The 27297-nt window shown below is 47.4% G+C and overlaps 1 protein-coding gene across 1 annotated transcript in view; it reads left to right on the top strand.

Annotated features, from left to right (window-relative positions):
• Positions 1–27297, top strand: part of ARNT2 (aryl hydrocarbon receptor nuclear translocator 2) — a 143915-nt gene that overhangs the window by 22951 nt on the left and 93667 nt on the right. Inside the window, exons 2-4 of the mRNA XM_035131344.2 lie at positions 4232–4343; positions 14676–14723; positions 24064–24277. Coding sequence (XP_034987235.1) covers positions 4232–4343; positions 14676–14723; positions 24064–24277 — 374 coding nt within the window. The remainder of the gene's footprint in view (positions 1–4231; positions 4344–14675; positions 14724–24063; positions 24278–27297) is intronic.

Raw genomic sequence — 27297 nt, 5'->3', positions numbered from 1 at the left:
GACCAACTCCTGGGGGGCCAATGTCCCTTGGCCGCCCCATAAAACATTTGAGGGGACCAGGGCCCCCCAAATTGATAAGCATTGCAATTCATATGGTGTGTGTGCACTGCGTCTTGTGATAGATTGTGGGGGGTGGGGCTTACCTGCCCCCCCATATATTTTTTAAGTTGGCACCATTGGTTAGAGAACTGTAGGACACTGGGTGTCCCTCTTCCCAGAGGGCTCGGTGCAATTACACTGGCAACTCGATTTGCGAGTCTCTGCATTTTTGGAAAACTGGCTTGATGCATATAGAGACCCCCCCCCCCCGCTTTTCTCCACCGCCAGAATGCAAGTGGTTAATGCAGAAAATGGCATTAATTTTGCCTTGCAAATAAATTGATCAGTATGCAAGACGCTTGTCACCAGCTGAATCATGGTCCACAGTTAAGGTAAACAGATCTGTCATGACACTTTCTGAGCGGAATACCAATGCGGTTGTATTTCTTCCCAGAGGTTTTCTGACATTTCTTACGAATTCCTTTTGAAGGAGGGTTCGGCTCCAAGAAGCAAACAGCCGTTTTGCAGGACGTCTTGTCTTACAAAGGTGGGAGACATTAGGGTGGGAGGGATCGGATCTATTGCGTAGTGTTGTTGAGTCTGTATTTGAGGGGAATTTACTGATTTATTTGTGACGAGAGAGGGGGTGGGGGTGTAATTTGCTATATAACGTGTTTGTTGGTTTGAGGTTTTCTTTAAAGGTATATGCAAAAATACTCTGTGTCCGTTCATCGTTCCATTGCACTTGCAGGATTCGTTTTTATATTGTGCTGGTAAGTGCTATGCAATAAAAGGTGGGATGTAATTGCAACATAGCTGCCTGCTGAGTCAGACCATGGATGCATCCTGCTCTGTACTGTTTGCACTGACTGCCAGTGGCTCTCCTGGGTTTCAGGCAGCTACAGCCTTTTTGGAAGAATCTTTTACAGTGGATGTTCTCTTGAGGCTTTTATTTCAGTGAGTTCTTTGCTGCCAAGTTCTGAGGTGGCTTAAAAGACTCTCTCTCTCTCTCTCCCCCCACCCTCTTTGACTCTTTGTGTATTAAACTCTTTCATAAAACTGCTGGCTATTGCTGGTGGCAAAAGGCCTTCAATTTCCAAGGCTCAGAACCCAGTATTATTAGTCTGACTTTTTTTTAAAAAAATGATAATTTCATGTCCTGCTGATTCAAGTTAAGAAATATTATCTCCTTGGCATTCATGTGAAATAGAGACTTGTTTGGAAGGAATAGGTAATTCAGGGCATGCAGCCAGAGATGTTAAAACTTGTATTTTTTTTAATCCACATGCTGCAATCTCATGCATGTCTGGGAATTCCATTGAACTTCCAAGTAAAGACGTATACGATCGGGTTGATAACCCGATTAATTTAGGCTTGTAAGCAGCCATCCACAAAGTCCTAAGATTCTTCCTGGGGCGCATCAAAGATCCAGCTTTTTGATTTCACTGATGCCTCTGTACTGTAACACCTGATTACCTGAGGTGAATAGAAATTCATTTCCAGGTGACCAGGCCAAAACATAAATGGTGGGAGAGTTTTTGCTCTTAAGGCCGCCAATGTGCCACAAATGGGATACTTAAGGCTGTTTGTAGCCTAGTAATTATTATGGACTTAATTGCAAAGTTTAATTTTGTGCCTGAGCTCTTGGCATGCAGCACTGCGATCTTTCACCCCAGGGTTTGAAATTCGCCAGGCGCATTTTGCGCTTGGCTACCGGCCACTTGCAACCAAGTGAAGATGCTGGGATGCCAGGATGCGGCCTGACGTCTCCACCATCTGGCGGTGCATGCCTGGGGATCTTTGGATCTTGCTTGTGTTCACACACTAGCAACACATCTGCGCAATCGGAATGAATTTCAGGAACCAAAAAGTTGCATTGTAAAATATGACTTTCAAGCTGTCTGGCCCCCAAATGGCAGCAAGGCATTCCGTTTTGGTGACTGTAACCCTGGTTTACGTAGAGCCATTTGGCGCCTAGCTTAGTTACCTGAGTTTCTAACACTGCTTTCAGTTTTTATAAGTTGAGTATTGGAACGTAACAAAGTCATGAGAAGGTGCCCTTTTCATACGGAATTATTTCCACCTGTCTCCTCCCGGGATCTAGGAAAGGTAGTGTGTCAGCTGACATACCTGAACCCCTGTCATCTTTTTTCTTTGAAATTAAGAGAAGCTGGCAATATTGCCTACTGTAGCACTATATATAGTTTACTAAAAAGGAAGGTACTCTCCCCCCAATTTTTAAAAGCTGAACCCAGAAATCTCCAATTAACCTAGGTTTCCCATTTTATCCAAGGTCAAAAGCTTCAGAACAAGACAGCATCTTAAACGGTTGTTTGACGTTGGTGTAAAATCTTTTACTTGTTCTGACTCTAATACTGTAACCAGGTTGTTGTTTTTCAGGTTGGAAGAAGCAGGCAGGCATGATTAATCAAAGACAGCTCAGTAGCGAGCACTCCCTTGGCTTTAGATTTCAAGGTTTAAAATGAAGGCGTCAAAAATGTTTACTATGCCAATTTTAGCATAGATGGGCTGCTTCCTAGACAAGTGCATAAAGAAACATGTTTCCTAGGGAGAGCCACCTGGGGGGAAAGTTAGTTGCAACCTTGTTTTTTTTATTATTATTTAGCTCGTATCATATATCCATTGCAGTTGCTCAATTTGACTTGACTTGAGCTTTATGAAATAACGCGTTTCTAAAAGTGTAAAATGTTCTGCGGAAAATATAATAGCAGAAAATGTTCCACCCAATGTAATTGGTTCTGAATTGTGCTCATAGAGGGCATTGCAAATATTTGACTTATTAGAGACTTCGGTTGCAGCTTGACTGCACCTCCTGGGCATGAAAAGGAGATGTTTCTCTCCTGGATTTCCTCTCAAAATGCATTGTTTCAGTCTTTCTGCTCTGTAGCACTTTTGGCTGATGAAGAGTTCCCCTAATAAAACCTAATGTACCAGGAAAATTTCCTCCAGGTAATATTCAGTAGCAATGATACTACATAAAATGCCCATCATTGCATGGTGACTGGGTACAATATAAGTTGACTTTAAGGAGTTCTCCAGACACAATGGAGCTGCCATAGATGTGTGTTGAAATATCACACTTCTTTTCCTTAGTTCAGACATTGCACCGGATCATGGTTAAGCTTAACTGCGGTTTGATGTGAACTGATAAAACATAGAATCATAGAATTGGAAGAGACCACAAGGGCCATCCAGTGCAACCCCCGCCAAGCAGGAAACACCATCAAAGCATTCCTGACAGATGGCTGTCAAGCCTCTGCTTAAAGACCTCCAAAGAAGGAGACTCCACCACACTCCTTGGCAGCAAATTCCACTGTCGAACAGCTCTTACTGTCAGGAAGTTCTTCCTAATGTTTAGTTCAGACATTGCACCGGATCATGGTTAAGCTTAACTGCGGTTTGATGTGAACTGATAAAACATAGAATCATAGAATTGGAAGAGACCACAAGGGCCATCCAGTCCAACCCCCGCCAAGCAGGAAACACCATCAAAGCATTCCTGACAGATGGCTGTCAAGCCTCTGCTTAAAGACCTCCAAAGAAGGAGACTCCACCACACTCCTTGGCAGCAAATTCCACTGTCGAACAGCTCTTACTGTCAGGAAGTTCTTCCTAATGTTTAGGTGGAATCTTCTTTCTTGTAGTTTGAATCCATTGCTCTGGAGCAGCAGAAAACAACCTTTCACCCTCCTCTATATGACATCCTATAGAGTATTGGCCTGAAGAGCAAAGATAACATTGGGCTGTTCCGGACCCCCATGTGCATCGGTGGGGCCCCTGTTCTGCCCTATTAGTGACGTTTTCAGGTCACTTTCAGTGCCGTGCGCAAGTGCGCAAACAAGTATCAGTTGGACGTGCATAAATCCGTTGTTGTCTATATGCATGTTTGGGTGGTTCAGTGACAAACATGACCACTTTAATGGTCTTATCCCAGACGCAGTTAGCCTCTTGCTGCTTTTCTTTGCCATTTTCTATTGGCTCTTGAAAACCACTTTGTTCCATCAGGCTTTTAAAAATGAACCGTTCCCCCTTACTTGGATATATGGGAGGGGAACCATGATGTTGGCTGAAGAGTGAAATTGGGAGCTGCTGGGTTGGGAGTTTGACTCTCCTCCCCCTGCATCAAACTCATTTTGCTAAGCCGTCTCCTTCTTTGTTGTCTCCCTCGCAGAGATGGCGTCGGACATACCTGGGTCAGTGACGTTGCCAGTGGCGCCGATGGCAGCTGGTCAAGTGAGAATGGCCGGGCCCATGCCTGCTAGAGGAGGAAAGAGACGCTCAGGGTAAGTTGACTTTGCATGAGGCTAATAAACCTTGAGCGTGGCAGGCCCTGCCCTGCCCTGCCCTGGGGATTCCCCACCAATAGATGTTCGGCAGGAACCATCCCTGCTTTCTTACAAACACCCTTACTTTTTACACAGGCCTTCACAATACGATTTTCTCTTTTTAACCAACCTGTATCTGCTGATGTTTTTTTATTGATGTTTTTGTGTTAAATGGATATTTATGGACTGCTTAACTATATTGCAAACCACCTTGATATGCTTTATGAAGGTGCAGATTATGGATATTTATGCCTGAAGTAAAGCTGAAAGTTTCTTTCCTGCAGAACCTCCCACTTCCTGAACAGCACTGACTTGTATATTTGGCTCATTTGGCTAATTCTGCTAGGTTTTACTCAGGGTAGAACCGTTAAAATTCATGAACCTATGTATGATTATCGTAAAATGGCTGGTTTTATTTATATTTAATTTTTTGTATGTTGCTTTAAACGTTTCGCTTCAATGGGTTATTTCAGATGGTTCTTTATAAACTGCTTAGAAGTCTGTTGTCAAGTAAGCGGTATATAAACTTTGTAAAAAATAAAGTATAATATTGCTTCCAGAGGAACCCTGGGCAGACTATTCTGGCCTTTGAGCTTGAGGCACAATCAAGTTTTGGTTACTACCCTGTTTCTCATATTTTAAGACATACCCATAAAATAAGCCATAGCAGGATTTTTAAGCATTCAAGGAATATAAGCCATACCCCGAAAATAAGACATAGTGATAGGCACAGCAGCAATGCCGGCTGCAGCAGGAGGAGGAGGAAAAAAATAAGACATCCCTTGAAAATAAGCCATAATGTGTTTTTTTGAGAAAAAAATAAATATAAGACATGTCTTATAATATGAGAAACACGGTAGGTACTAATATTATAAACTTTGGGACGACTTTTGGACCTGAAGTTACTGGGTAGTTTTTCTTAAATTTTGGTGAGTTTTTATGCTAACGAATTTTGATGCAACAGTTATGTTGTAGTGATATTATACTTCTTTATTAGACACTATTATTGTAGTACTGCATTTAGACCGGGAGGTATCCAAGTGGCCCTGTTCCCCAAATTAGCTCTGGAGGGTTGTCCCAACACCCAGAACAGATTTTGGGGGTGCACAGGCAGAGGAAGGGAGTTCTGTGGCACAAGCGGAAATCCTCATGCTCACAGAACACGATGGCTAGCACTGCATTGGAGCGGACCCACTTTTTCAGGGACCAGTTTGTGCACAGATGTGTTTGTGGGGAAATGGGGCATATGGCCAAATTAACTATGACCAGAGAGTCCAAACATGGACCTTTGCTCTTCCTGGGTGTGAGACAGGAGGGGGAGCGTAGGTTTTGTCCTCAGTGAGAAGTGGGGTGTGAGTCATATTTTATTGTCGTCTTCTTTGTCTCCTAGTGGGTGTTCTTCCTGATGTTCCTCTCTGCTGTGTGTCTATCAGGGCCGTCTTAAGCGCCATGGTGTGCCGGATCCCTCCGGCGCCCTCATGCCCCGTTTCCCAGCACGGTGGGCAGGTGGGCGCAGCGCACAGCGCGGCTGCCACAGGCGCTGCTGCGCGGCGGGCGGCCGGGCAGGCAGGTGCAGCGCAGTTGCCGTGGGCGCAGCTGCGTGGCGGACCGGCCGGCCAGCAGGCGGGCGCAGCTCGCAGTGCCCTCCTGGCGGGACGGCACCGTGGTGTCGGGGTAAGGCGTGGTGTCGGGGTAAGGCGGGGAGCTGCGCCACTTTGCCGGCAGCATTCCCCCTTCCCCATTCGTTTTGACAGCTTGGGGGAGGATTGGGAGTCGCTGGTGGGCGGCGCCTCAAATGTCCGCCATGGGTGGCTCGCTCTGCCCCTGTGAGCAGCTCGCTCTGCCCTCAGCTGCCGGGCACGCACGCTGCTCCGGGCTCCCAAGTGGCTACCCTGCGCCTGGGAGGGCACCCTCCGTGCCACGCCCCCCCTCGGGAGCCTGCCCGCCCTGAGCAGCGCAGGCATATGCTCTGCCGCTGGTGGTAGGGGGAGATTCGGAAGTAGAGGAATATATACAGGGGAAGAAGGAGGGCTAGTGACATCAAAGCCCTTGTCTGCTCTGCTTCGCCAGCTGTATTTCAGAATCTGGGGGTGCTGGTCAGCCTCCCTGGCCTGGTTGTCGTTGTTGCTAAATGCCTGGTCTGTCCAGAATAAAACTTTGATAGTGTGCGGTATGTCATACCTGCCAAGTTGCTGTCGGAGAAATAAGGGACCGGGCCGGAAGTAGCAGACCGGAAGTAGCGCTGCCGCCATTTTGGAACTGGGCGGAGCATGCTCAGAAGTGACTTTTGATGCTGCTTTGCCCAGTTCCAAAATGGCCGCCGCGCCAGAAGTCGCACTGCATCCATTTTGGAACTGGGCAGAGCAGCATCAAAAGTCGCTTCTGAGCATGCTCTGCCCAGTTCCAAAATTGCTGCCACGCTAGAATAAACCGGGGGAAAAAAAATAAATCCGTTTTTTCAGCTAGGAATTCCCGGGGAATACGGGAGACTTGGCAGCTATGGCGGTATGTATAACTGAGACTTGGCTAACAAAAACAAACAATTCTTTAATGTTTTAAAACGCATTCATTCTATAACACAGAGAAGCTATGCAGATGAAAGAAATTTGCATCATTTATGCTGGTTTTACCACTCTTAGCAAGGGGCAAGATGCTATGTAAGGCTCTGAAGTCCTGATGGGGAAATGCTGTATCTTTTGAACTTTTCACCAGGGTCCTCCCATACTAATTGAAGGATGCATCTTTATGCCATAAGGGTCAGGTACCTGGTGTCTCTGTGTGCTTTAAATCATTGCCTAGATTCTCATCTTATTCTGTACATTCACTCAGAGACATGACATCATCCAGGCAGTCCTGGCTTCCCTCTCTCCTCCCAATCTATCTGTAGGAAGAGTGTTTTCATGGGGAAGCTTTCAAATGTGCAAGTCTCCACCTGCAGCCTAGAGATGGAACTGGCCCGGACTGTGTACTAAGAGATGGAACTCTTTCCTTAAATGTCACTCTAGTGACATTTTAAACAAGTTTTTCCTGCCCTCTCACATGGTATCGAAGAGAACTTTATAATACATGCCTCTCATCTTTGCATCAGTTTACTGTTAATCCTGTACATGCTTAATTGGAAGTAGTCCCATTGAGTTCAACGGGGTTTGCTCCCAGGAAAGTATATATTGCTGCAATCCAAAAGGCTTTGTTTGCTTCCTTTTTTTAAATTTTAGCATGCATTTTCCCTATATTTAAGGCATCTAGCAACTGGGAACTGAAAATTCAAATTACGGTAATATAATTATTTCTCTGGTTTTTGGTCATTCCTTTCGCAATGGGCAATTAATGTATGAAATGGGAAAGTGAGAATTATTCCTTCATTTTGAACAGTTCCATTTTTTTAAAAAAAGGACCTGCCTCTCTCTCGCTCTCTATTCCCTTGGAAAACAAAACAAAAGAAAAGAAATGTCTTTCTCTGCAGTGGTACCATTTGTCTTCTTAGAATTACTTCTGTTGTTGTTGTGTGGTGTGCAATTTACTGGCTCTGGCTAGGGGATCTCATCTGATGTGGTCAAGTGAGATAGGAATTGCATTTCACACACCATATACTACAATCCTAAAGGTTAATAGCCCAGTCTTCAAAACATAATGGAACACACCCCACTGATGGAAACATATCTTCTGTTGGGATGGAATTTTGAGAATCTATCTGGATTAGAGATTTGGTATGTTCTGGGGTGTGACTCAGTATCCCCCAGGGGAAAAATGAGGTGTAGAGCTGGTTAACTCCACCTCGGCAAAGACATGCACAGCCTCTAATAATGCATCCTGAAACATTTCCCACTCGCCTCAAATCCTTTGCTATGTCTTGTACAAGTGTTCCTCAAAATACAGTGGTACCTTGGTTTACGAACTTAATCCATTCTGGAAGTCCGTTCTTAAACCAAAGCGTTCTTAAACCGAGGCGTGCTTTCCCATAGCAGCAGGGGACTCAATTTACAAATGGAACACACTCAACAGGAAGTGGAACATGGTCTGCTCATACCTGCCAAGTTCCTGCCGGAAAAATAAGGGATCGGCAGACCGGAAGTCGCGCTGCCGCCATTTTGGAACTGGGCAGAGCAGCATTGAAAGTCGCTTCTGAGCAGCTCCGCCCAGTTCCAAAATGGCCGTCGCACCAGAAATCACTTCTGCGCATGTCCAGAGACTCCAGACGTGCGCAGAAGGAGCCTCCCCTGGCCGGTAAGTAAACCGGAAAAAAAAAAGTTTTTCCAGCTGGGAGCGGCTGGGAAAACGGGGGTTTCCCGGGGAATACGGGAGACTTGGCAGCTATGGGTCTGCTTCCAAGGCAAAGTTCACAAACTAAAACACCTACTTATCGGTTTGCAGCGTTCTTAATCCAAGTTGTTCATAAACTAAGCTGTTTTTAAACCAAGGCACCACTTGAATGTAAATATGACTTTTAAAAGCTTTTAGATTGCCCTGCTCAGTATTCTGTTTCAGTGATTTGTTTTAGCACATTGTTGGGATTGTATTGTGTTTTGATGTTATATTCATTTGGTTTTTAGTTTGCGATTGCATGATTGTAATCCGTGTGAACTGCTTATTCGGTTTTATTTATTTATGAAATTTATTAGTTGCTTTTTCTTGCCAAAGGCAACACAAAGTGACTTACAACCCTGAGGGGGTTAGGAGGGTGCTTTGCACCCTCCTTAAATTGCCACTCCAGAAACATCTAATTGAGAGAGGGGAGCTCAGAGAGCAGAGAACGGAGAAGGAGAACTCTCCTTCTACCCTCATTTAAACTACTGGGATAGTGCAGTCAGTAGACCCTTAATCTCAGGGTTATGGGTTCAAGCCCTACGTTGGGCAAAAGATTTCTGCAGGGAGTTGGACTAGAAGACCCTCACGGTCCCTTCCAACCCAACAGTTCTGATTTCTAAACATCGCTTTTTCCTCAGCAGGTCGCATGGACTCCCCGCCACCCACGCCACTTTCCCATTCACCAGGCTGCTGTTCTGTCTTCACTCTGTAGTTGGGATAGCCACCTATTGGTAGCCATGTGAACTACAGTGTGATGACACTTTTAAAAAATTATAATAGAGAGAGAAAACCCCTTATGAAATATTGTCTCCTAATTTCTAACATTTCTCCTAAAACACACGTTCTTGTATGCCTTTATTGCAAGCAGTTTCTCCCAATTTAATCCATTTTTGTTTTGGTTTTCCTTGGTAAAATAGAAATCTTAGGCACACACTTTCCCCCCGATACGCACTTTTTAAACACACATTTTATGGCTGGAGAATTGCATCACAAAATGTAGAGAACTGCACATTTCCCCAATTAGAGAACTGAATTTCAAGAGGCCATTTGCTCACCACTCTCTGTGCTTGTTCTTTATGGAAGAAGCATCAAAAGTCTTAAAATGCATTATACATGCATTTTATTTATTTATTTTGCACTAAACCTTCCCATCTTGTGTTTTGCTGAGGAAATATAAATGGATAGGTCTAGATTCTTCATGGTAAATAAATGACATACAGTGAAATATAATTGAGGTGAGGAGGATATTGAAGATGAAAATAAACGATGCTGTGAATATGATGGTTGAAAGAAGCGGTTTGACTTAACATTATATTGGGTTGGTTCATGTGCGAAACCAATTTCACTTTTCAGTTTGCCAAACTGGCCACTGGATGTCACTGTTTCTTCACCAATATACATACAGTCACAGGCCCCACCGAGGAATTAAAAGGCTTTTTTTTGAAAGAGTTTCATTTGATGCAGAGTGTCATTTTCTCTCTCTGTCAAGGAAAATATAAATGATGGAATTGCAAACTGTGAGCATGATCTAGTTGAAGTTTCAAGTGCTTAAAGGCAATATAAATCATTGTGTGGTAACAGCGTGTTGGACTAGGAACAGGAGACCAGGGTGCAAATCCCAGCTCAGCCATGAAGCTTTTCTTAGCCTAGCCCAGGGGTCTGCAACCTTTAAGACAAAAAGAGCCACTTGGACCCATTTCCGAAGAAAAAAAATAAACTGGGAGCCGCAAAACAGGGACGTAATTAGAAATCAGAGGGCCCCATAGCAAAATTTGCTATGCCCAATAATAAATCCCCCAAAATGCCATAGAAAATTAATCAGGGCCCCAGTGTACCATAAATCAGTGCCTGATGTAAACAATAATTAATAATGAGGGCCTAATGTCATCCTCGTCATTATAAAAATAACTTTGAGTTTGGGCTGCCTTGATTACTGGGAATGGGCAAAACTCTGACTCCCTTATTAGGACACCTGTATGGTTTCATGTGTGTTGCTCCCATCAAGTGAACTTATAAAATTTCCTCATATTGAATCAACCCATTGATTAATACATCTACCTCAATCTCCTGACCAGGCCGGCAGGAGGCCACAGGCAGGCCGCAGGCAGGAGCAGCAGCAGCAAACACGCGCTCCGAGCCCGCAAGCCTTTTCTGCTGCTGGGCGGGAAGAAGCGCGCCCGTTTAAAAAAATAAATAACTCCGCCCCCGCCCCCCCCCCGTGAGCCTATTGGCTGCAGAAATGCGGTGGGGAGGGGCTGATGCAGGGATGGGGCCGACCACGCTCCCCAGGCTGCTAACATCACCTTGCGTCCTTTTTGCACAGCGCACGCGCACAGCGGAGTTGTGGACTCCGGCGGGCGCCGTGCGGGGCACAGGCGCACAGCGCGCCGCCGCAGCTGTGTGCTCCGGCGGGCACCGCGCGAGTGTCTGGCGGGCGTGTCGGGCGCCGCCGCATGGCTCAGACGGTGCATGGCTCGAACGCCTCCTCCCCTCGTATCCGCTCCGGAGCCGCAGCAAAGGTGTAAAAGAGCCACATGCGGCTCCGGAGCCTCAGGTTGCAGACCCCTGGCCTAGCCTACCTTGCACGGTTGTTGTTAGGATGAAATGGGGGGGGGAGAACCATGTACACCGCCTTGAGTTCCTTGGTGGGTGGGGGGAAGGGGATTTAGAATATGAATTTAAAATGAATGATGAATTTAAAAATAAACCAGGGTAGCATAATTCTTAAGACAGCCTTCGCCAACCTGGTGCCCTCAGACATTTTGGACTGCGACTCTTATCAGCTATACTGACTGGGGCTGATGGGAGGGAGTTATAGTCCCCCCCCATTTTTTTATTCATTTTATAATAACTACATATAAAATCATACACAAAAATACACAACAAGCCAAAACCAAAACAAAACTAACAAACAATACATAAAAATTCTTATCATTTCATCCTTTTACTTAACCTGTTTATTAGGTGACTTCCTCGAGTCCCCCCCCCCTAACTGAATTTCAATTTTAATCCTCTTTAGCAGTTAACCTAAATTAAAAAAATTAAACCATAATCAACATTATATCCTTATCAAAAATTTCTCTTTTTAAACCTCCTAATATACTAAAATGCTAAACAAAATTCCTACTTCCACACCGAAAGCCTATAACAGCTTCCAAACATATTCCAGATTTTCAAATATTACAATATTTTTTCAAATATCATTTAGATTTCTTCCAATCTTCTTCCACCGTCTCTTCTTTCTGGTCGCGGAGTCTTCCAGTCAGTTCGGCAAGTTCCATAAAGTCCGTCATCTTCATTTTCCAGGGAGGGATTTATATTTCTAAAGCACCTAGAGGCTGGCCTAAGCGTTCCTCGCTCATATCTTGCCTTGGCAACGGCGGGTTATGGATTCTGATCTCCATATGGCTGCAAATGTTTCCCTGCAGTTATAAACCGCACAGCATTCTGGGAGTTACAGTGGTACCTCGACTTACGAACGACTCGACAACCGAATTTTTCGAGTTACAAGTGGGGCAAATGGCCGCACGCTTACAAATTTCTCGACATCCAAATGGAAACCGCGGCGGTTTTAGATAAGGTTTTTTCGACTTACGAATTTTTAGATGGGGTTGCTTTGACTTACGAATTTTTCCGTTTCCAATGCATTCCTATGGGAAATCGCGTTTCCAATGGCGCTTTTCGACTTACGAATTTTTCGACCTGCGAAGGTGCCTTCGGAACGGATTAAATTTGTAAGTCGAGGCACCACTGTATGTCTGTTCTTAAACCCTTTAGAATCCATAGGAGGCAACATCAGCAAAAAAAAATAAAAAAAAAGTGTATGTGGATGTCAGAGTTTTATTTTGGGTTCTTGGAGTTCTTCCACAAAAAGTTAAGATATTCCAGACGGTGACTAGAGAGCAGAAGAAGAGTTCATTGACTAGATTGCGAGGAAAGCTGTGGGCAAAGAAACTGGTCTGGGAGTTCAGGTCCGGGAGTTACAGGGAACCAGGCAGAGGGCCTTCTCGGTAGTGGCACCCGCCCTGTGGAACGCCCTTCCATCGGAGGTCAGGGAGATGAACATTTAGAAAACACCTAAAGGCAGCCCTGTTTAGGGAAGTTTTTAATCTGTGATACTTTAATGTATTTTTGTATTTGTTGGAAGCCGCCCAGAGTGGCTGGGGAAACCCAGCCAGATGGGCGGGGTATAAATTAATAATAATAATAATAATAATTATTATTATTATTATAGGGCCCAGAACTCCCTAAGAAGGATGCTCTGGGGCCTGCACTGGTCATGTGCTTGGACGTACCAAGAGTCTAGGTAGAGCCAAACTCCAGGTGGGAGCTGCTGACCAGCTTTTCAGCAGTTTCTTCCTCCTTCCTTCTGGGAAGTTGCAAGTTGGAAGCAGGAACTAAAGAAACATGGGAAGGTCATAGGTCAGGGGTGTCAAACTCAAATTCATCGGGGGCCGCATCAGCAGTTTGGTCACCCTCAAAGGGCCGGTTGTATCTGTAGGACTATGTGTCCACTCTTTATTATCATAAATTATTGTCACTGCATTCAATTATTACTGTTTTTTTGTAATAATGTAAGTAATAACTAGCTCTGAAAGCAGAAACATAGTCAGAATAATGGCAAGTAGATATTCAAATGTACAAACATCTACATTGTGGATATTTTAAAAGAATTGAAAGAATAAAAATTTGCCCAATGCATAAAATATTACAAAAGAGTAATCTCATTTCAAACAAATAATCCTACAAAAGCACAACCATAAATTACATTAAAATTAACCGCTGCCCTTAAAATTAAAGAATGATGCTTTAGGAAAATATGAGCATGATCCAGCCAAACTGAAGGACACTTGCATCTCACTGATTTCAATGAGAGAGAAACACATTAAACAGCATGGAAATCCATGAGGTATGGAACTGCAGAACTTTTGTTGGATTGTGTCCCATTTTTACAAAAATCTCCCCTAGCTTAAAAATCAGACGATACTTCATGTATCTCAGATTCCTGCTTGAGACCTGATCCTGTGGGCCTGCCACCCACCTCCCATAGTCAGTGTGTCCGGGGCTGCAGCTTCGGAGGGGAAAAGAGGGTAGCGGCAAGATTTCCACGGCACCGTGCGGAGGGAGGCGCAGCCCCGCGGAGTCCCTCCCCGAGGAAGCAGCCCGCAAGGGAGCCTTCCCCCTAGGAAGAATAATGGGTACTCGTGGCGTCTCTCCCGCTAGCCGCCCAGAGGGATAAACTTGGGGCTCCCTGCCGCGCCCTCGGCTGCCCAGCCTGCCCGTGCCGCTTGCCGCTGCCCTCACCATCAAAACTTTGGCCGCGTTCTCTCTTCAATGATGCGCCATGCACTGCATTCTGGGACAAGGCGGACGCCAGCCAATCCCCGGCGTGGACGCGTAAGGAGAGAGGGAGGGGCGAGCAGGCAGCAACGGGAGAGCCTCGTGAAGCCGCGCCTCAGTCGGGGCGCCACCGCCGCTGCTGCAGCTCGTCGACTCGGAAGGAGCTGGGCGCGCGCGCTCAGGTTCCACCGCTTCCCCGCCTGCGCGGCCCTACGCCCCCTGCAGGGCATTGCAGGCATTGCAGGGAAGCGCCTCTGCAGCAAGCAGCAGGAGGAGGGAAAGCGGCAAGCGGGCCACATGACGAGGTCTGGCGGGCCGCATTTGGCCCGCGGGCCTTGTGCTTGACACCCGTGTCATAGATGGTCTTAGAATCCTGTTTTGGAAACTGGGCTGAGGTAGAATGATTCCTTTTCATGGCCATGCAGTATCCGTTTCGAATTAGTTCATTAAAATGTGGCATTTGGATAATCAAATCTTTCCTTCCTTCCTTTTCTTAAGGAAGCAGCACTAGCAAATAGAAAAAAAGGGGGAGAAGGGTTTTTCAATATCAAAAACCAGAAACCAGGCCACATTGAAGCCGTTGTTTCTTTAAATCAGAAAGACTCATTCAGAAAACTTACCATTTTTTCTCCCCCCCCCCCCCAGGATGGAGTTTGATGATGAAGATGGTGAAGGACCCAGCAAATTTTCAAGGTGAGCTTGTTTTTCTTGAAGGGTTCCCAAAAGGGACGTGTTAGTGGAGGTAGCAAACAAACTTGGATTATAGCCTGTCAGGGTTGTTGCTGAATTTTTTTACACTTAATAATAGGGCTTGCAATTGAAGATGTCGTCGCCAGGCAGGCATATGAGATTTAATCCATCAGTTCTACATGTGAGAAAACAATGCTTCAGTGATAGATCACCTGTTGTGCCATGCGGATGATCGTAGCTGGATGAACTAATAGTCTGTCTGAGTCTCCCTATATTCCAGATAATTCTGAAGCCAAAAGTGTGCCCTGTGGTATTGTAATTGAAACACCGCTTGAGGTTTGACAACTTTTAAAAATTAACACAGATTCTGGATGCAGGCTCACAGGCTGAAGATTTTGAGATGATGCACTCGTGTTTTATGGCAGGCATTCCCTTAAAAGTGACATTCCCATTTCCCTCATACGTAGGCCCAGGATGTGCCTCTTCCGAGGGAGTACTTTTTATAAATCATTTTTAACTTTGGGAACACCTTATGGCGGCTATGACACCACTTTAAACAATCATGCCCCCTCCCAAGGAATTCTGGGAGATGTAGTTTGTTGTTAGGGTTGTTAGGGAATCTCTCTTCCTAGCAAAGAGCTACGGTTCCCAGGGTGGTTTAACAATCAACCCCTCTTCATATGGAACTCAGGGAATTGTAGCTCTGTGAGGGGGATGGGAGGGGCGTCTTAACAACTCTCAGCATCCTTAACAAACTATAGCTCACATAATTCTTTCAAGGAGGCCATGGCTGTTTAAAGCAGTATCATCACTCTTTAAATTTATGGTGTAAATGTGGCCTTATTTTACAAGGCTGGGAGATCAAACACCACCCACTCAGTGGTCAAATGATCTCACTGCCCTCCCATCAGATGTCAAAGAAATCAACAACTATCTGATTTTTAGAAGACATCTGAAGGCAGCCCTGTTTAGGGAAGTTTTTAATATTTGATGAATTTAAATCTTTTGTTGGAAGCCGCCCAGAGTGGCTGGGGAAACTCAGCCAGATGGGTGGGGTATAAATTATAAATTATTATTATTATTATTATTATTATTATTATTATTATTACTACAACACAGCTTATAATCGTTAATCTCATTTAGGCATCTCTTTGGACATAAGGACTGCTTATATCAATCTTATTTTTGAATTAGAATTAATGGAGTATTCTCATTGTTAATGTCCGCTGGCAATGTTTTCATCTTTCAAATCATTTTTTTAAAACTTACTAGTAAAAACGATTTCAGTGGTACCTCGGTTTAAGAACAGCCTGGTTTAAGAACGATTTGGTTTACAAATTCTGCAAAACCGGAAATAGTGTCACAGTTTGAGAACTTTACCTCGGTCTAAAAACGGAATCCGAACAGTGGAAGGGCACCAACGGAGGGAAGCCTCGTTAGGAAAAGCATGCCTTGGTTTAAGAACGGTTTTGGTTTAAGAACGGACTTCCGAAACGGATTAAGTTCATAAACCGAGGTACCACTGTAATCATCCATTCAGCATCACATCCCTATTTTTTATTTCATTAGAGAATTTTATGCCTCTCCAATTTCAAGACAGAATAGCTCAATGTAGTAGGTTTATTTGGATACTAGAATAATTTTCCTATGCTTTGGCAACCTACAGTGCTGCAGTGTATTGAAAGTAAATCAGAATGACCAGGGGTTGTCTTCTGTAATATGTCAAACTTTGTAAGCTTTTATTACTGCAATTTTACTGCACTGTCATCGCACAACCTGAGACAGCAGTTTCTCTGGAAATGAATGGAATGACAAAGTAGCATTTATCTTAACAGCTTCCCGGGAGCTCTTAGATCCATCAGCTGCATGCAGCGTTAACAACCTCTTGACTGCTATTTTTTAGGCTCAAGTTTTTGCATTGCTCAGTGAGTCTAATTGCAGCATCATGGCAAAATTCGAAATGTATTTAAAGCCATATGGCTTTTGTTTTCTTTTTAATAAAAGGGGCTATGGATAACTTTTGTATGTTGAAAAAATCACTAATAATAATAATAATTTATTTATTTATACCCCGCCCATCTGGCCGGATTCCCCCAGCCACTCTGGGTGGCTTCCAACAAAATATTAAAAAACAGAAATCCATCAAACATTAAAAGCTTCCCTAAACAGGGCTGCCTTGAGATGCCTTCTAAAGGTCTGGTAATTGTTGTTCTCTTTGACCTCTGGTGGGAGGGCACAGGGTGGGTGCCACTACCGAGAAGGCCCTCTGCCTGGTTCCCTGTAACTTGGCTTCTCGTAGTGAGGGAACCGCCAGAAGGCCCTCGGCGCTGGACCTCAGTGTCCGGGCAGAACGATGGGGGTGGAGACGCTCCTTCAGGTATACTGGACCGAGACCGTTTAGGGCTTTAAAGGTCAGCACCAACACTTTGAATTGTGCTCGGAAACGTATATGGTGTTACTTAATGCGAACCACAGTCAGATGTGTGTGACAATGGAAAGTGTCCTAAAATGGCACCTGGGCCTTTTCAGATGAAATATTATAACATAGTTTCAGTGTTGCTTGCACAAGCCACGGCAAACCAAGTGGTGCCACATTCCCTTCGGTACAGCTGCAAGGAGGAGATGAAAAACAACCACAACTACTTTTAAGCTAACCACAGTTCCCCATTACATCAAAGCTGTGGTTGATTTAAACTGTGGTTCATTCAAGCAAGCTGGCTGATAGCCCTAGCCTATTCACTAACCATAGTTTAAACTAAGGGAATCCAATTTGTGCCATCCAGATGTTCTTAAACTACAATTAGCATCACCTTCGACCTGTGGCTCATGCTGGCTGGGTCTAATGCCTATTGTGGTCCGATAGAGCACTATGTCGGCTACCTCTGGTTTAAATTAACCACAGTTCTCCACGTTTCGACGTAACAGGGAACTGTGGTTAGTTTAAAAGTGGAAACGAATCTGCCAATTTACATTTCATGGTTGCACTAGAGGAAGGAGTGTGTGAATCTGAGACTGTGCACACAACGCTAAACTATGGTTTGCCATTACATTTTGAAGCAAGACAATTGCAAGATTGCCAGATTTATAATAATAAATTTATGATTTATACTCCGCCCATCTGGCTGAACGTGAGTACATTGTGATATCTTTGTCATGCTTGTCCTCTGTAACCCTATTTCTTTATTATGTTGTTTTTTTTTCTTTTATAGGTATGATGATCAAATATCTGGGGATAAGGGAAAATACTCAAGGTAGGCGTTGAGAGAACAGTGAGGGAGAACCCTGTCTTATAAGAGAACCAAGCTTTTCAATTAAAAATGAAGTTGTGAACAAAAACAAGCTAAAAACTCATCTAGCAACACAGATAACTGCCAGAGCATATATTGGAAGGTTAATAATTGTAGTATACAGTCAGAAAATAATGGATTTTTAAAAGCTGGGATAAATAGGGGGACAGTTGGGAAAGGTCTGAAGATTAGTTGTAGAACAACTGCTATGCATGCAGAAAGTCCCATGGTTCAGTTCCTGGTAGCTCAGTTGGTTAGAGCATGGTGCTGATAATGCAAAGGTTGCAAGTTTGATCCCCGTATGGGACAGCTGCATTCCAGGGGGTTGGACTACCGTGTTTCTCATATTATAAGTCATGTCTTATATTAATTTTTTCTTCAAAAAAACACGACATGGCTTATTTTTGAGGGATGTCTTATTTTTTAATAAAGTGCACGCGGGCGCTGTTTGCCGGGCTTGTCAAGCCCAGCAAACAGCGCCCGCCGATCTTCGGTGACAGGCAGGGGTGGGCGGAGAGCGGAGAACGATCTCCGCTTCCACCCCACCCCCGCCTGTCACACAGCACAGGTCGGCGGGCGCTGTTTGCCGGGCTTGTCAAGCCCACCTAGGAGCGCTCGCCGATCTTCGGTGACAGGCGGGGATGGGGGGAGAGCGGAGAACGATCTCCGCTTCTCCCCCACCCCCGCCTGTCACACAGGACAGGTCCGAAGATCGGCGGGCGCTGTTTGCCGGGCTTGTCAAGCCCAGCAAACAGCGCCCGCCGATCTTCGGTGACAGGCGGGGGTGGGCGGAGAGCGGAGAACGATCTCCGCTTCCCCCCCACCCCCGCCTGTCACACAGCACAGGTCGGCGGGCGCTGTTTGCCGGGCTTGTCAAGCCCAGCTAGGAGCGCCCGCCGATCTTCGGTGACAGGCGGGGATGGGGGGAGAGCGGAGAACGATCTCCGCTTCTCCCCCACCCCCGCCTGTCACACAGCACAGGTCGGCGGGCGCTGTTTGCCGGGCTTGTCAAGCCCAGCAAACAGCGCCCGCCGATCTTTGGTGACAGGCGGGGGTGGGGGGAGAGCGGAGCACGATCTCCGCTTCCCCCCCACCCCCGCCTGTCACACAGGACAGGTCCGAAGATCGGCGGGCGCTGTTTGCCGGGCTTGTCAAGCCCAGCAAACAGCGCCCGTCGATCTTTGGTGACAGGCGGGGGTGGGGGGAGAGCGGAGCACGATCTCCGCTTCCCCCCCCACCCCCGCCTGTCACACAGGACAGGTCCGAAGATCGGCGGGCGCTGTTTGCCGGGCTTGTCAAGCCCAGCAAGGAGCGCCCGTCGATCTTTGGTGACAGGCGGGGGTGGGGGGAGAGCGGAGAACGATCTCCGCTTTCCCCCCCACCCCCGCCTGTCACACAGGACAGGTCCGAAGATCGGCGGGCGCTGTTTGCCGGGCTTGTCAAGCCCAGCAAACAGCGCCCGCCGATCTTCGGTGACAGGCGGGGGTGGGGGGAGAGCGGAGAACGATCTCCGCTTCCCCCCCACCCCCGCCTGTCACACAGGACAGGTCCGAAGATCGGCGGGCGCTGTTTGCCGGGCTTGTCAAGCCCAGCAAACAGCGCCCGCCGATCTTCGGTGACAGGCGGGGGTGGGCGGAGAACGGAGAACGATCTCCGCTTCCCCCCCACCCCCGCCTGTCACACAGCACAGGTCGGCGGGCGCTGTTTGCCGGGCTTGTCAAGCCCAGCTAGGAGCGCCCGCCGATCTTCGGTGACAGGCGGGGGTGGGGGGAGAGCGGAGCACGATCTCCGCTTCTCCCCCACCCCCGCCTGTCACACAGCACAGGGCCGAAGATCGGCGGGCGCTGTTTGCCGGGCTTGTCAAGCCCAGCAAACAGCGCCCGCCGATCTTCAGTGACAGGCGGGGGTGGGGGGAGAGCGGAGAACGACCTCCGCTTCCCCCCCACCCCCGCCTGTCACACAGGACAGGTCCGAAGATCGGCGGGCGCTGTTTGCCGGGCTTGTCAAGCCCAGCTAGGAGCGCCCGCCGATCTTCGGTGACAGGCGGGGATGGGGGGAGAGCGGAGAACGATCTCCGCTTCCCCGCCACCCCCGCCTGTCACACAGGACAGGTCCGAAGATCGGCGGGCGCTGTTTGCCGGGCTTGTCAAGCCCAGCAAGGAGCGCCCGCCGATCTTTGGTGACAGGCGGGGGTGGGGGGAGAGCGGAGAACGATCTCCGCTTCCCCCCCCACCCCCGCCTGTCACACAGGACAGGTCCGAAGATCGGCGGGCGCTGTTTGCCGGGCTTGTCAAGCCCAGCAAACAGCGCCCGCCGATCTTCGGTGACAGGCGGGGGTGGGGGGAGAGCGGAGAACGATCTCCGCTTCCCCCCCACCCCCGCCTGTCACACAGGACAGGTCCAAAGATCGGCGGGCGCTGTTTGCCGGGCTTGTCAAGCCCAGCAAACAGCGCCCGCCGATCTTCGGTGACAGGCGGGGGTGGGCGGAGAACGGAGAACGATCTCCGCTTCCCCCCCACCCCCGCCTGTCACACAGCACAGGTCGGCGGGCGCTGTTTGCCGGGCTTGTCAAGCCCAGCTAGGAGCGCCCGCCGATCTTCGGTGACAGGCGGGGGTGGGGGGAGAGCGGAGCACGATCTCCGCTTCTCCCCCACCCCCGCCTGTCACACAGCACAGGGCCGAAGATCGGCGGGCGCTGTTTGCCGGGCTTGTCAAGCCCAGCAAACAGCGCCCGCCGATCTTCGGTGACAGGCGGGGGTGGGGGGAGAGCGGAGAACGATCTCCGCTTCCCCCCCCCACCCCCGCCTGTCACACAGGACAGGTCCGAAGATCGGCGGGCGCTGTTTGCCGGGCTTGTCAAGCCCAGCAAGGAGCGCCCGCCGATCTTCGGCTCTGTCCCCCGATGCGCGACGGCTCGGGGAAGCAGGCAGGGAGCTCCTGCTGGGTCCCGCGCCTTCGCCTCTCGCTCGCTCGGGGCTACACGACATGGCTTATTTTCGGGGTATGTCTTATTTTTCACCAACCCTTAGAAATCCTGTCATGGCTTATTTTTTGGGGATGCCTTAAAATATGAGAAACACGGTAGATGATCCTCAGGGTCCCATCCAATTCTATGATTCTCATGGTATAGTTGGGAGTGAACCCTGTCTGGAATCCTGGAGAGCTGCTACCAGACAGTGTAGACAGTGTAGAGCAGGCATGTCAAACCTGCGGCCCTCCAGATGTTTTGGCCTACAACTCCCATGATCCCTAGCTAGCAGGACCAGTGGTTGGGGAAGATGGGAATTGTAGTCCAAAACATCTGGAGGGCCGCAGGTTTGACATGCCTGGTGTAGAGTTAGATGTGCCAGTTGTGTTCTGTGCTGACCAGGATCTCACTTACTGCCACCCAGTAAGTGAATAGTTGGCCTAGCTTCTTCTTGCTTGCATCTTGCGAATCACTTTCCCGCCACTGTCTAGACCCGGATAAGCAATTTTGGGGAGGCACAAGGATTTTAACATGAAAGGCAGCGCGTAGGAAACTGTGTATGGAACCATGAGCAGTGTGTCTGGGATCTGCAGCAAAGAGGTCACTGCAATATCTAAATGTGTCTGTGCTTTCAGAAGGTGGGCTCTGGGAGATCTCTGCTATCGAGGGAAGGGTAAAGAGGAAGGGCTGTAGTCCAGTGGCAGAGCGCTTGTTTCCCCAGGGGGTTGGACTCTGAGAGATCTCTATTTGGAACCCTGGAAAGCCATCGCCACTCATTTTAGATAGTGTGGTGCTTGATGGACCAGTGGTCCAACTTGTTCCTTGGTTGAGGCATCACTCAATGCTCGGATGCCATCGATGCAATCAAGCGGTCTTGCTCTGCAGAAGGGGTTTGGTGAGAGGTAACTACCATGCATTCTGGGTGTTTAAATTTAGGTATACCAAGGGATTAATACCTCTCTGATACCTCTCACAACTCTCTCTCCCATACTCATCTCTCATCTCCACACACCACAGGTACCCTTTCAGCGTAATGTGCTAATGCCCTCTGTGATATATATGTTTTTAATGCCTTCAGAACATATATTTATAGAAAATTTTTGTGTGAACTCTCTTGTTCTCCCTGGAAGGATTCTATGTTTAAAATCTGGCAGAAATTCTGGAGTACGTTTTATCCTTTCCTCCCCCATTTTATAGCTGCCCCTCACTTAAGTTCTTGGAACAAAATGCAAAAGGTGTTTTAGCAATTTTAGAGTAACTCCCCCCCCAAAAAAAATATTATTGGTCCTGCCTCTCTCCTGCAAAGAACTTACAATCCAACACATTTATTAACAAGATACAAGTTTGAACATCATAATCTGCGTGGCTCTGGGCACGTGCCCATTTTGTGTGATGGCACAAACAGCGCAAAATGTGTGATTAGGTGCAGAATTGTGCTTCCTGAGAAAGGGCAACGCCTGAATAAACCTTGCAAGCTGAAGGGGTGATGAGATAAAGATTTCCAGTCTTGCTTAGATTGCCTGGAGTTTCACCACTTTCCATAATTTCCTGTCCCTTCCCAGTGATCTGCAAAACTAGAATGGATTATGCAACTAAAATATAAATAAAATCTACTCAGTTGTATAATTTATGCATGTTGCAGAATTTGACTTTTCATATTGCATAATTTATTTTTCATTTGAGCTATTTTGATACTGCTTAATCACTGAATTTCTTATCTGGGTTATCTTGGGGCAGTTAAAAAATAGCATGGAGTTCACTTTTACTTTCAACATAATATTTCTTTGAACTGATGTAAGGTTTCGCTGGACAGATTGGCTCAAGTATTTATAAGTGTTTCAAAGCTTCATTTTCAGCTTTGTAATCCTACAGCTCTCTTTGAAACCATTGGTTCCCTTCTCTCCCCACCAGCTCAGATTGGACTTGAAATGGTTACGTGACCCAAGTGTTCACCAATTTATTGTCTCAATGTCGAGCTCTGTGTTTACTTCAAGGCACGCATGGAGCTCCCCGGCCTGCAGAGACCCACACCATTCACTTCAGTGGAGGAGGAAGATCTGCCCATGCAAATAAATGTGAACGTGGATCTACTTCCTCCATTAAAAAAATCAGGCTTTGTGGACGGGGGGGCTCCATCCGTGCTCCTGTGCCTGTAAGAAATCACTAGGCTTGGGGTTGCTTGCCTTAGTTTTCCCAAAATGCAAAATGGAAGACAAAAAATGGAAGACCTTGCTATGCGCTTCGAAAGTCCCTGAGTGAGTGAAAGGAGCCCCAATATGTTTTGTTTTCTACCAACATGGCATGGCTGGGACAGGCTGGGACATTGACCTGTGATGTGGGGGAGGGAGGTGCAATGAATCTCTCCCTCTTGGTGGAAATTGGACCACCCATTGCCAAAGGTCCCTCTGGTCCCCAAACCATTGCTTATTTTTGTATGAATGGATGGCAGCCATAAGAAGGCTATAACACAGTGGTGGTGAACCTATGACCCTGCACAGCTTCCATCATCCCCAACCATTGGTCATACTGTTTGGGGCTCATGGGAGCTGAAATCCGGCACCACCTGGGAGACCACAGCTTCCCCATCTCTGCTTTACCAGGATAAATGCAGGGCCATCACTGGGATGGTGCTAAAGCTGCCTCAACGTGGTGTCTTCCAGATGTTGTTGGATTCCCAGCCAGCATGGCCAATGGTAAGAGTGGTTTGGGAGCTGTAGTCTACCAACATCTGCAGGGCACCTGGTTGGGAAAAGTTGCCCCAGCCTAGGGTTACCCAACCTTGGGTCTCCAGCTGTTTTTGGACTACAACTCTCATCATCCCTAGCTATCTGGAACAATGGCCAGAGATGGTGGGAATAACTCGAGACCCAAGATTGGGAAGCTCTGCCCTGGCCCATAGAACATATTTGGAACCCCTCCCGACACTCTGCGTAGCCTTGTCCTTTTGGTTCTCCGTCTCTTGGCCATGCTAGAGTGTGACGCAACCCTCCCACGTGCTCTGACTATTGTAACGATTTCCAAGCACTGCATCTTTTACCGACAGCATCTCGCTTTCTCTCTCGGTTTGCTCCTTCTTATGTGCGTTTAGGGAGAACCATAGTGAGATCGAGAGACGCAGGAGGAACAAGATGACCCAGTACATCACCGAGCTCTCTGACATGGTGCCCACCTGCAGCGCCTTGGCGCGCAAACCTGACAAGCTGACCATTCTCCGCATGGCAGTGTCACACATGAAGTCCATGAGGGGCACTGGGAACAAATCTACCGATGGAGCATATAAGCCTTCCTTCCTCACTGAGCAGGTGGGTGGCTTTTTTGGGGGGGGAAAGGCCGTGGCCCTGAACGAAGGGGTGGGAGCCTTCAGTACAGTTTCACACTCATGGCGGCAAGTATCTGTTTGCCACCAATGGAGACGCGCAGTCAAAGGTTGCCCCACTTTGACTGCACTTCCCCGACGGGGTGGCACATCTAGACTTCTTGTTGTGCAGTGGGTGGGAACTGGCCTTGGAACCCCTGAGCCTTTCAGTCTCCGGTCTACTAGTCTTTCCGTCTACTAGTGTGATGCAGATGTTTGCCGTGCTTGGGGATGGTGTGATGCGCAACACACAGCTGCCACGGAAAATGTCAGCCATGGACCGTATCTGGTGTAGCACCAAGTTCAAGTGACTTAGCGATTTACCTCTGCTGGTGTGAAATGTTTTAAGCTAGCGGAACGTCATTGTGCAAGAGAATGCCGGTAGTTTCGTCGCGAAATAGATTGTGCAATCCGTTGCACAGCAAGTTTCCGTGTGTGCCCTGTTGCATTTGGTTCCCCTGTTGCTCAGTGTTGAAATTCACCCGTCTGCTTGTGAATGAGCCCTTGCACTAGCAGAGAACATTAGATACAGGCCCATGTGCCCCCAGCCCTCTCCTGTCTAGTATTATTCGTGTCATGGCATGCCTTGGTTTCCTTGCTCCATGGAATTGCATTTGAGGGAGCTGGGGGAGAGAAGTCTACATCAGTGTTTCCCAACCAGTGTGCCTCCAGATGTTTTGGGACTACAACTCCCATCATTCCTGACCACTGGTCTTGCTAGCTAGGGATGATGGGAGTTGTAGTCCCAAAACATCTGGAGGCACACTGGTTGGGAAACACTGGTCTACATCACTGCGATGTTGCATTGCGAGGCGATTTGTACAAATTGCAAAGGATAGAGGGATGATCATACTTGGAGTATACAGTAGTAGGTTCCAACTCCTAGGAGAGCTGACTGGCTGGTTATAGGGCCATTGCCTTGTGTTGTAGACTTCTGTGAGGCTGGATGTACTGCGAGGAGCTCCTTCCCTTGAGTCAGAGGATGGTGCCAGGGTGGATCCCGAATAAGGTACTGGCAGTTCTCCCTGCAAGGAAGTTGCCTGAACCTCATCAGAGTCCTCTGCCGCATGCTGCAAGGGTCATGAGAATGTGTAGCCCCAGACGTGCACTTCCTGGTTTGGCGGCATATGCATAAAACAGCTTAGTCTGCATTAAAAAACATAAGGTAAAATGAAGGGGACTTTGTGTGCACGTGGGACGTAACACACCTGCTCCACAGTTGTGGAATACTCCCTCCCTCTGCAGACACATGTCAGCATTTTCAGAAGCACCATTAAAAAATCTTTGTCGTTGCGGCGAGCTTTTGGTTGCTGTGGGTTGAGCTCGAATGAGTGCCACCCTTTTCATATTAGTTTTAGTTTTGTTAGTGTTACTGTGTTATCGCTAGTTTTGGGAAATGGCTTCTGCATAGTTAAGTCTTTGGTTGTATACTTCAGAGGTTTTCATCCTTTTGGAGTCCATGGCTCCCTTGACCAGCTTTCTGCGGCACCCCTGTGGGGCTCAGGAGCCCAGTTCTGCCACCCATTGCATGCAGAACGGGCAGCCTCTCACCCTTTTTCAAACACCTTCTCTTATGGAGGGTTCCCTCAGCCTCCTTTCTCCCGTCCTTGGGAGTCCTCTGGGCAGCCGCAGCTGCCACCCCAGTCTCCGAGCAATCCCACCCCACCCCAAAGAGAGGTGGCTCCTTACACTGCCCCACAGGGGTCTGGGAAGCACCCCCATGCCATCTCCAGAGGCACCATTCCTTGGTAGCTTGTAGACAGGGCTGCTGCAACAAACAGCTGTGCAAGCCTTTGGGAGGTAGAGACACAACAGGGCATCAGAGGAGGGAGGGAAGGAAAGAGGGACAGAGGCTGGTGTTGACTACGGCACCCCTGACCATCATTCAAGGCACCCCAGGGTGCCAGGCACACTGGTTGAAAACCACTGGTATACTTCTTCATCCGTTGAGATCAGTAAGGTAAGCCAAACATATATGTGACTTCATCTGTGGCCCAGAGTTATCTCCCCTGCATTTGATCCAAATGAAAAGATTGTATATGTGTAAAAGAGTGGGGGTTGGGAATGCCACAGGTAAGACTAACCCCAGTTCCAGATTTGCACATGATAGCAAACTGTGGTTAGCTGGAGACAAAAGCTTATGATTTCCTTACAGAAGGGGAGGCGAGGGGGAGCTCATGCATGTAACACTAAACCATGGTTTAGCAGAGGGATGGCCCACCAGATGTTGCTTATTTTGTAGCCTTTGACTTTTGTGAGGCCAGGAATCCATCATAAGCTGTTTTGGTTGGAGCTGAAGCAGGTTTGTTTCTAACCACATCTGGAGGGCTGCAGATTCCACCTATCAGTGAGTTAGCATTATGACCAAACCAAGATGCCGGGCAAATTCACACAATCCAATCCTGACTTAATAAGCCAGGGTATAAATGAATAGTGTTCAGCTACATGCAGCTACATACCCATGCCCAAAGAGTCCTCCTTTCTTCAAGTGAACAAGCCAGGATTCTGCTCTTAACCACAGTTTCCTGTTACATGTGTAACCAGAAACTATAGCTATTGGCTTACAGGCAAGCCAGCACATTACATTTGAAACGTGACTTGATATCCTGACTTGCTGTTGTTGTTGTTGTTGTTGCTATTGTTATTAGTATGATTAGTATTTCTATACAGCTTTATGTTTTAAAGAAAAAATCTCAAAGCTGTTTACAACACAGTAAATTTCCATGAGCACAGCTGCTGTGTTGGGTTCCACTGTTTATCCACATTAATACTTGTCCTTGCAAATGTGGACAGGGAATATTGAATGCAGCCCAGTGAACAGGAATGACAGACTGAATGTGGGTAAAACTAAACTCCTGCAGTTTTATCCAAATACATTGTCCGACAAAAGCCGGCCTTTACTAATGGAAATGAATGCAGTATTGAAAAGAAGTAACACAAAAATATGCACTCCTGTTAAAAACTGCT

This window comes from Zootoca vivipara, chromosome 14, assembly GCF_963506605.1.
Source record: "Zootoca vivipara chromosome 14, rZooViv1.1, whole genome shotgun sequence".
NCBI lineage: Eukaryota > Metazoa > Chordata > Lepidosauria > Squamata > Lacertidae > Zootoca > Zootoca vivipara.
The sequence above is the reverse complement of the archived record's forward strand: the minus strand, read 5'-3'. Positions and strand labels throughout refer to the sequence as shown.